Raw genomic sequence first — 10,932 nt, forward strand, 5'->3', positions numbered from 1 at the left:
TCTGATGGCTCTTCATCCTGGGCCCACCATCAAGGTGAAACGTAACACTTTGTAGTGGGAACTTGACTCCACCCGCTCTTCGAAAGTCTGGGGTTATGGTTTTGTGGCTTTGGCGACTTCACTTTGAGCTTCGTCTGTGTCCTTGCTATGTATTTGTGCCAGCACTGCAGACACAGGAACATTTGCCTTTTTGGTGCCCAGTATTGCCCAGCTGGTTCACACCTGGCAAGTTCCTGAGAACAAGGACCCCCTCTGACGATGACTGCAGCATCAGTCACAGGCTGGGCGGGGAGAAGGGTCCTGCTCATCTCGTCTGTCTTCCACAGTGCTGGGGACCGGGTGCCCCACCCACGGGGCTGGGCACCCTTGATCTTGCGGTGCTATTCAGAAACCACGCAGGGTCCAAAGAGGTTGGCATGTCAAATCGCCATCGACTGTGTGTGTGTACATGTGTGTGCACCTGTGTACACGTGTATGCACATGTGTGTTCATGTGTACATGTTTGTCCACGTGTATATCTGTGAGTGTGCGCGTATGCATGTGTGTATGCACGTGTATGTGTGTGCGCATGTGCATACGTGCATGTGTGCATGTCTGTATGTGCATGCGTGTGCACATGTGCATTTGTGAGTGCATGCGTGCGTGCGTGCATGCGTGTGTGCATGTGTGCATGTAAATGTGTGCACATGCACGTGTGCGTGTGTGTAGAAATTCACACAAATTGGAGTGAAGAGACTTGGGCCTATGGCCTAGCCTGGGACTGTTAAAAATTCTCTGATGACAGGGAGTCAGGAGTTCTTCCTTGGCTCAGGAAGGTCGGGGTGCCTCTCTCTCCCTGCCTGACCTGGGTTCCTGGGCCGCAGCCTCCGTTCAGCATCGACCCCTGTTCCTTGCCCCCCCATTCCGAGGGGAGCTACTTCTCCAGGCAGAACGAACCAGAGGGTGGAGGGGAAACGTCCAGTCTCTCTGGACGTGGGTGGTTTTTGCCCACCCACCTCCGCCTACCCGGCTGAATCTCTCCGTGGTGTCGCTCAGCCTCAGATCCACGCTCACTTACCTGTGTGCTCACTCAGCAGCTGCTAGTGACCAGAAGTCAGGCATAAATCACGAGGGGCACGTTTCAGGCTGGGGGGAGGGGACTGCTCTGCAAGGCTCCTGGCTCTGTGAAGACCCCGCCTCGTCAGCCCTGTCCCCACACAGGTGCCCTGTCCTGCTGAGGCCACTGGACTTCTGGGCTCAGACCCAAGCAGGGTCCATCCAGTGCTTTCTTTGAAATTAAGCACTAAGGACACATCTGAGTTTTATGTAAGGCAAGAAATTATTCTCTTCAAAATTCTCTCCAGGCCCAGGGCAATTTGCATACCAAGGGACAGCCAGGTGGCTTGCAAGAGGGCGTTGACTCCAGCATCCAAGAAGCTGTTTTCGTCGTCATGACCGTGTTAATAGTAACTGCTGCTATTTACTGACTCTCTCCTCTGGGACGGCCAGTCTCCTTATGTGAGCTCCTGCCACCCTCACGGTCACTATGGAAAGTGGGCGCTATTTTCCCCTTTTTATACCTGAGGAAACGGAGCCTCTGAGAGGCTAAGTCATTTGTTCGAAGTCACACATCAGCAAGCGGCAGAGTCAGGATGTGAACTCAGGACACTGTCTCCCGAAGCCTGGGTTTTTTCTCCGTGCTCTGCTGCCGTCCCCGTGGATGTGGTGAATTTATAAACCATGCACCAAGGGCAAAATATAAAGATCCATGCGTCTGACTTTGTCTCTTGTTATCCTTCGATCAAAAAAAAAATACGATGTGCATGCATCCACGTCAATCGTATTATTTCGAAAAGAATTCGCGAAGGAGGAAAGAAGACGTGTGGTGACGGGTGGCTGTGAGCGACTGAAGGTGTGACCGTGCTCCCACTCTTGACGCTCCCGGAGGTGTGACTGTACTCCCTTGATGCTCCTGGATTGCCCAGGTAGGCCCTAAGCGCAGTCACGGGCGTTCTTATCAGACAGACACACAGAGCAGAGGACGCACGAAGAGAAGAAGGCAGTTTGAAGAGAGGCCAGGCCGGCAGAGGGACGCGGCCACAAGCCAAAGCACACATGAGCCGCCGGAAGCTGGATGAGGCAGGGGACGGGTTCTTCCCTGGAGCCTGGAGGGAACGTGGCCCTGCTGACACCTTGACCTTGGACTCCAGGCTCCTGAACTGCGGGAGAGCACTCTTCCCTGGTTGTAAGCCGCTCAGTTTGCGGTGATTCGCTACAGCAGCCGTGGCAACTGAATCCGAGTCACTTCCTCAGTTTCCTCGACTGTAAAATGAGATTTAACTTCCCAGTTCCGACATTCTCCCTGTCATGCCCTGAGCCGTGGACCCCCCGGTGTCCCCCCGCCCCCGTGGGGGACAGGCCTCCATTCTCCAGGTCGACCCCTTCCATGTGACATTTAATGTCTAAACGGATCAACTTTTCCCTGTGGGGAACAGAGTTGCTTGAGTCAAGATGACTTTGCTAAGGGTAAAATACCTTCACAGGCAGTTAATTTTTTTCCTTACCATTAATTGCTAGAAAAGTATTCTGCCTTACCCCCAGAAGCCATCCAAATAACTCTGACATCTGTGCATTTCAAAGGAAGCTTCCAGGACCCGTTTTCTAATTTCTTCCAGCCAGTCCTGGAGCTGGAGGGCCCGTGGTTAGAGTTCCATAAAATTTGCTTTTGGGGCTGCTGGATAAATGCTGTGCAGGGGTCGTCGGCTCCCTGCGACCCAGTCCCAGCACCCTCTGTCACCAGCTCACCGGACAACTGCTCAGGGCTCAGGTCACCCGGTGACACGACTCCAGAGCTTCATCTGCAATCACCACGAACCAGAAAAGCCCCAGGACTGCTTAGCGCCCACAGAGCGGGGTGTCATGCGATATCCACAGAAACGGAAGGGCTGGGAGCGGCTGGGGTCGGGCGGAGCCTGGAGAGTAAAGCCAGCCGGCCCCTCCCTGACCCTTTCTGGACCCTCTGAGGTGCTAACGAGTTGTGAAGAGGCTCGAGGCCAGGTGACAAGAAGAAGATAGTGACATTTCCAGGGAACTGGGACTCTGACCCTGGGAGGTGGCCATCCATCAGAACTGAGCAACCCACACACTAGGTATTAAACAATCTCGTAGGAGCCTTTAACGGTTTTAATATAAGCATTTGGGCTGAATGCTCCAAAGGTCACCTCTAAGTCCCTCAGAACAAGGCGCAGGTCTCCAGCCCTCCTCGGCCGCCTGCGGTGCTGTGTCAGGCGGGGTTAGTGAGAGCGGAGCCCGAGATTGCCAGAGATGATCCCATAAACCAGCGAGCTCCTCACTCACTGCTTTGATGATGCCCCAAGTGCCCCACTCATCGCTACCGCCGCTCAGTACACGCCACCCGCACGGGTTTGTCTTAGAATAAAGGCATGTGGATGCTTCAAGTAATGGTACTAAAACGCCCTAACTTTAGATTTAGTATCTGTCAGGCACTTAGAGCCATTATTATCCCACTTGTCCCTCCCACCGTGTGTGTGTGTCTGTGTGTGTGTGTGTGTGTGTGTGTGAACCCACAGGCTAACAGGTGACAGCAGAGAAGGACCCTGGGGAGGCTGGACAGGGACATGGCTAGACTTCCAGGAAAGATGAGGAGGTTACGCCCTCAGGCTCGGAGGCAGGGGAGGGCACCGTGGGACTCAGCCAGGATGCTGGCACTAGCGAGGGCTTCTGGGAAGTTTCCCAGAGAGGTTTTGCTCGCCTTCTTTCAGACACCGGTTAATCGAGGGCTGTGGTTAAGAGGAGGAAGTTGCCCAGCCGGCCTCGGCTCAGCCACTGTCAGCCTGGGAAGCACTGAGGATGGACCCCACTGGGCTGGCTGCCACTGCAGACCCTCCCCTGGAGAGGCCTGGGTGCAGGGACTGGCCAGTCCCCTCAAGGGCACCTCTGGAGACAGGGCAGAGGAAGGGAGGGCTGCCCAGGACGGGGCATTATAGATACAGCTAGTGTGACTGGGAGAGGACGGAAGGACTTCTGGGTGTAGAAACGGGCAAACGACACAAGGGAGAGGGGCGTCCAGCCAGGGGCCAGAGCCCTCGCTGGCGCCAGCCCGAGGCCCACTGGCCGCATTTCAGCAACCTCTGTGCATGAAGGAGCAGAGGGCGGCCAGCCAGGCACGCTGGCTCCTTGGCGGTCACTTTCATGGCGTGGGAAGTGGCAACAGCGGGGACGGGGGGTGGGAGGGGCATCGTCTGTGCACAGAGCTGTCCCCATGGACAGACAGACACAAGGAAATGCCGAGTGCCGTTTGCACTCCACAGAGATGGCTCTGTATGGATCCTCGCTCTGCCTGGGACCTGTTTAAGCCGAGTCCCTCATTTACCCAGGCCGGTTACCCCAAACGCCCCTTTTATGTTAGGGTGGGATTAAGGGGTGTAACGGCTTTAACCTGGGGGTCTGCATTCCTGGAAAGGCTTCTGCCTTCCGTCTAGAAGGAAATGCATCAGCTTCAAAGAAATCCCAGGTCACAGAGTAATCGCCATAGTAAGTCTGAGAATGAAGGTGACCTGTAGGAGCATGGCACCTACACGATTTTCTCTGCTCAGGGAGTGAATTTTGATTATAACTTGGCACTTGCCTCAGGTCCTAAAATACCGTCAGCATTCACGGGAAAGCTCGGGGAAGGACAAAGTGCAGAAAAGCTCCCACAAGGGAAAACACAGGCTTCCCAGCCCTCTTTGTAGCTGCTCGCGCTCAGAAAATCGAAAGCAAGGTTGCCGTCCCTCTGTCCTTGGTCACCATTTCATGTACCAGCCTGTCATACAAAGTGCAGGGAAGCACCGCGGATCAATAGCTATTCTGGGCCAACATTGCCACAGCTCTTTAAAAGCAGCATTTTCCCCCCCAGCGGATCACAGCTTATCACACGCAAAGGCATGTTTCTGTGGTCTGTCTATGGAAATTGATGCTTAGAAGGGGCATTTTTCTGTTGAGATTTTATGCACCTTTTAATCTAAGCGATGGGGGCAGTAAGGCTCCCCTAGAATCGCTCCGTTAAGGGCTCTGCCAGTGACTGTTAGCCCTCAGCCTTGAGCAGCGGGTAAAGTGGTCCGATGGGCGTCTGGACCCAGGATGAGCATGTAGTGCTCATGGAAACCTCCAGGGAGGCAGCCCGGGCTGCAGAGGCCTCTCTGCCAGCACAGCCTCTGTGAGTCCTGCGTCCCCTGGTGGCATTAGCAGCGCTCAACTTGCTTTGTTTACCTGCGGTGAAGCTCTTCTGAGCAAAATCTCTTATGTGGTTTTTCTTTTTTTCTTTCTTTCTTTTTTAAATGGAGAATGAAAAGCCAAATGAGAATGTATTTGAAAAAGTGAGCCCTGGAAAATAGCCTCTTAAAGCATATGTCACCTATTTTTATGTTGCTGCTTATATGGTTCCTAAGTTGGCTGATGGCTCTAAGTGACAACTTTTGAAGTTCCAAATGGACTCCTACATATTATGAGCAATAATATAATTTTTTTTTTTTTTTTGGAGGAGAGGGTTATAAAGCACATCCGCCTCTAGGATTGTTTCAACTCATCGAGGCACGGGGGAGGCAGGATAGGTATTCGTACGTTCATCTTGCAGATGAGAAAGGAAAGGCTCAGACAGGTTGAGTCTTTCGCGGTCACGTAGCTGGTCAGAGCTGACCCAGGGCCCACACCCTGACCCTGGACTCCTGGGCTCAGGCAGCAGGACTGCTCGTCCATACCAGGCACACATCACTGAAAATTTATGCATTTCGCCCTGCTCCACACGGAGAGCTCAGCAACCTTCTCTTCCTCCGTCACCAGCTGTGGTCAGTGAACCATTTAAATTCAAACTTTGGAAATGCGAACTCTCATAAACAATTTTTAAATGTATTGAAATGCGGAACGGCAGTAAAGAAAATTTCTAGCCACAGGGAACTCACTAATGAAAAGTGACAAAATGCTGGGAGTGCGAACGCATTCTCGAAAGTGGCCGCGAAGTGGAATTCCGAATCATATGTTAATATGTACCCCGCACACTTGCTTTGCCAAGGATGACCGGTGGTGAATTCTCCTTAAGAAACTAAGCCATGAAGAGAAAAATAGTGAGATGAGGGGGCAGAGAGACAGCAAGACAGAGCACAGAGAGGGGCGAGCCGTCACATGAGATGCTGTTAGTCACAGCTTGGGAACCTCGGTCCCTAGGTGGGTGCACCACAGCCACCCCAGAACCGTCCATCACCCCTCTACCCAGCACTGGCCTTGACATATGGCCCCAGGGGCTTCAGGCAGCTGTCCTCTCCTAGGGGACCTCCAGGAATCCAGGGGTAAGGGCTGGAGGCACCCATGAGCGCTGGCCTGCAGTGCCCCATCGGGGAGAGTCTGACTTCACGGGAGTTTAGAAAGAGATGAGCAACAAGCAACGCTCTTCCTGCTCCCAATCAGGGGCCAGAATGACAGCTCTAGCCTCACAGAGACGGTTCCGGGCTCTCCCTGCAGACATGCCCTTCCCCCTCCCTCGCTCGGGCACCGTGGGGCCAGCAAAGCCACTCCCAGTGCGTCCGCCGTTTGCAGGACGGAGCCAGGAGGGCTCCGAGTGTCTCTCGCGTTTGGGGAGAGTTCGGCCGTGTCCTGCCCACCCGGTCCTCCGCGCCGCGCTGGCTCCCCCACTTCCCCGCCGCCCCTCGCCGGCGGCTCTTCCTCCATTTCCCCGTCAGTCCTGGCTGAGTTGGGGTGCGGTCCTCCCGGATATCGCATTTTGGCCGATCTTTCAAAGGGCATGGACCGGAGCGCCCAGATGCAGAGGCAGCGGCGCCAGGCAGAGCTCGGGGGGCCCCCTGCGGTCAAGGGCAGCGCCCCCCGCAGCGCGCGCGCCCCCAGGCGGCAGCCGGGAGCCGAAGCTAATCCACCTCCTCCGGACTGGGCAGGGGCGCAAAGGCCGCGAAGTCCTGCTGTTCATCGCGCCCCCGGCCCCCCCCGCCCCCCAAAACATACGCACGCCGAGTCTGAGCACGAGGAGAAGCACTTTGCAGAAGGAGCCCCCTCAACTCCCAGGTCCCTGCCTGGGGGTTCCTGCTGTGGGGGGAGGGGTCCTGCCCCCCCGTCCGTCACTTCGGGGTGCCCGGAGGGGACTTCCAGAGCCCGTATGCTCGCCGCCTGCCTTTCCAAACACGGGGGGAGGGGGCGGGCAGCCGGGGCAATCCGGGCCACTAACTCTTCGGATCCCGTCTCCGGAACACGGGCCCACAAATATGAGGGAAAGAGGGGGGGCCGCCCCCCACTCCCTCCGCCGCCGCCGCGTCTGCGCCCCACTCCTCTCTTAGGCTGACAGCTCGGGAGGAGGAAACTAGCTGTCACTCCAGTTGCTGCGGGCCAGGCAAACAGCGCGCCGTCCCCGCGAGCGCCGAGCCACCCAGACCGCGCGCAGCGGCAGAGGCGGCCCCTCCGGGGACCCGCGCGGTCCCCGCACCGGCGGCCCGGTCTTCGCGGGCGCTGCGTGCGCGCGCGCGCGCGCGCGGGGGGCAGGCGCGACCCCCAGCGCGTGGGGCCCAAACCCGGACGGAGCAGCTCACCTTGAGGTTGTGCGTGGGGTTGACGACGCAGACAAGTTGCCCAGCGGCGGAGAAAACCCGTTTGGCCTTGTAGTGCTGAAAGCGGAGGTGGATGAGATCTAACACAGCCCCAAAGCACTGGGTGAAGAAAAGCATCACAACTTTTGGGGGGTGGGGTCCTTGGCACAGGAAGGCGACGCAGCAGCGGTAAGTCCTGGGTCTCTTGGAGAGACTCGCTCCAGCCGGGCTTAGCGTGCCTTCATATTCATCATCAAAATAAGGCCGGTAGAATCTTGCAGCAGTGAGGCGGCCAATCAAAAGGACAGAAATGTTATCCTTGAGGTGCAGAGACAGCCAATAACAAATGCCTCCCCTACTGAAACTCCCTGATGAATCGAGCCTGGCCCAGAATGTATTATTGAACATTACCGTAGATCAGCACATTGCATTTATCTTGTGATTACAGCCAACCATACATAATGCTGGGGAGATAGGCTGACAAAATTGATTGCTTAATGTGTCTCCATTTATTAATTGACTTAATTTACCATGAGAGCCTTTCTTAATGCGCTGGCAAAAACGTAAAAGCGTTTAAACCGCCAAATAGTAAAGCAGCCCGCTCCGAAGTAGGCAGATGGATAACGCAGATCGTGGCTCGACTCACCAGAGCTGCTTGGGAGAAAATCAAGTATTACACGACGCCTCTGATTCCAGATAAGGAATTGGCAGGAGCAGAAACGGGCATCTTTCAATTTTGTGCTCTGACTCTTTGCAATTTGGATTTCAGCCCTTTGATAAATCTTACTCTCCACTCACTCAAAAAAAAAAAAAAGAATCCCAAACAAGAAAAAAATATATATACACATCTCCATAATACTATAATTACTGAAGCCTGAAAATATTAAAGCATAAAATGCACTAAGTTCGCTTCTAAAAATACTGAAATCCCTGATGCCCGAATGTACACACACGGAGAAAAACCAACACAGAAGAAAGTGGCTTGTAAATCAGCAAAGTAATTACAGATGCGGAGGACCTTTGCTTGTCATTCATTTGCATATTGGTGGGCAGCAAATTGCTAATTAACCACTAGATTGTTGGAGACATTAAAATAGAGATCAAACGCACATACCATGTGTCTCTGCGCCCCGCATTTCTGTGCTGGGGCGGGCAGGGGGCATTCTGGTTCTCAGACTGCATCCCTCTCTGTCCAGAATGGGCCGACAGAGCGCAAAGCCCAACCACAGGTTCTGGACGAAGAGATCCTGAGTCTGGGGTCTGGGATCTGGGGTTAGTCAGCCTTTGAGACCAAAGCAGGAGGGTCGAGTGTGTTGTGCTTCTGTTGAGAAGTTGGCCCAGATCCAGTGCACCCAGTGAGGGTGGCCTTGTGGGTGAACTGCACCCAGACTTGCGAGCCTACTGCTCTGCTCCTTCTGGAAAGGTCCTCACTCTGCTCTGGCGACAGTGCTTGGGTTGTCATGTGCGGAAGTGTACGTTCATCTGCGACACCTACGTCTGTGACCTGGTCAGGCAATTAAGCCAATGACAGATTAAAATATAGGAAAAAAAAGTGGATGGGTTTACTGAAGCCCAGGCGTTAGTTTTAATTTGAATTTAAAACCAAACCAATGCTGTAAGAGGCAAATAAGCCAAACACCAACTAAAATGGAAGCTTCGTACTTTATAAAACTATCGCGCTGACACGAACCTAGAGGACAACATTCGAACTGATCAGGTCCTCATCAACACGAACCTTTCATAGCATGTGAGTCCCTGCACGCGGTCATCAAATGGTTTGTAAATAATGTTCGTAAAAATACCAGAATTTTTTTTCTGAAGTTTTTATTTTCTAGATAAGCTTTCAGTATTCAGGAGGAAAACAGTCAGTGTTTTGTTTTGTTTTTTTTTTTAAATAAAAATGAGCATGTAATCCCACAGATTTCTTAGAAACACTTCTCCTAATCCATAAATGTCCAAACTTCCCCCTTTCTCCATCCTTTGTTAGAATAGAGCTATTGTATTATTATTTCTCCCTTTGTGTAACCTCAGACAGTTTTCTTAACTTTACTGAGGCTCGGTTCCCACACCCGCCACATGGAGGTGACAGAAGATTTTTTTCTTTCTTGAGGTCACTGTGAAGACTGAGATGATGTGTTGGAAGTACTCAGCCCAGTGCCCAATTCAAAGCAGCCTCTCAACCTTGGGTAGCGGGCATCTTTGGTGGAAGGGTGATTATCGGGCAGCATATTTTCTCTTTCTGCTCCATGAAATTTTTCTCCACTGATATTCATGCTGCCATCAGTGCCATATAAGCAGAGGGCACAAGGGTAAACTTGGCTCCTGCTATGTTCATAAGGACCAGAGTTCCTGATGTTTCCTAGAAACCCAGCCTGGGAGCGAGGGCTGAGGGGCTAAGAACTGCATTTTGATATCAGCAGTGTGAACAGTGCCACGGACATGCTATCGTGGTTTCTTTTCCTTGGTCTCAGACTTGGCCCCTTGTTCTACCTCTGTATCCCAAAACTGGTCTACGTCACTCTGTTTTAGAATATTAAGCACACCTGTCTGTTCTCAGAATCAGTCCTCAAAATAATCATCCATTGGGAACCGTCTGGAGCTTACTCTAATAATAGATGCTCATGCTTAATGTCCCCAAAGTAGAGTGACACAAACTAGCCTTCAGGTAGAGATTTAGAGCCGTGTCCACCTCTTACCACTAAGTCAACCCCTACACAATAGCCACACCTATCCCCTCAGGCTACCCCCCAGGATGCCTAGGGCTCCCCCTCCATCTCCATAACAGCCAGATTGACATTTTATCCTGACTAGAAAGTCTCTGGGATTGGTAATCAGACAAATTTGGATTCAAACCCTACATTGCTACTCACTGTTATTTTGGGCAACTGAATCTCCCTGATGCTTAGATTTGTTGCCTGTAAAACGAAGCTAAGAACTCCCTTGAAAAGCAGTGGAAAGACTGAATGAGATAATATAGGTAAAATGACCAGCCCCAATGCCTGGTTTTCATAATAATTTTAATGAGGAGCTATTATCATCAACTATCATCCTCTCATCAAAACTATTTTTATCCAACTCAACCCAAAGTGCTGGTGAGAATGTGGGACAACCCAAACCCTCATATACTTTTGGGACGTACTTTGGAAAACTGGGTGCATCTACTAAAGCTGGATGCGCATACCCCAGTGGCCAGAAAGTCCACTCCACAGACCCCACAGAGATGTGAGCATGTGCTCGCCGAGAGACTGTCCCCAGGTTTTCATTGCGATGTAGCCCTAACATAGTTTCACAGTAACTATATTCGCAACAGTTAAACGCTGGAAACAGCCTAAGTATCCATCAACGAGAAAATGGACAAATTATTCTT

The 10,932-nt window shown here is 52.6% G+C and overlaps 1 protein-coding gene across 1 annotated transcript in view; it reads right to left on the bottom strand.

Moving 5' to 3' along the window:
* SIAH3 (siah E3 ubiquitin protein ligase family member 3) overlaps positions 1 to 7,715 on the bottom strand; it is a 51,317-nt gene extending 43,602 nt beyond the window's left edge. Inside the window, exon 1 of the mRNA XM_039877252.1 lies at positions 7,569 to 7,715. Within this exon, the coding sequence (XP_039733186.1) occupies positions 7,569 to 7,703 (135 nt within the window). The 5' untranslated portion in view covers positions 7,704 to 7,715. The remainder of the gene's footprint in view (positions 1 to 7,568) is intronic.
* Positions 7,716 to 10,932: the final 3,217 nt, after the last annotated feature.

The sequence above is a fragment of the Pteropus medius genome, unplaced genomic scaffold, assembly GCF_902729225.1.
Source record: "Pteropus medius unplaced genomic scaffold, Ma_sr-lr_union100, whole genome shotgun sequence".
In the NCBI taxonomy this organism is placed as follows: Eukaryota; Metazoa; Chordata; class Mammalia; order Chiroptera; family Pteropodidae; genus Pteropus; species Pteropus medius.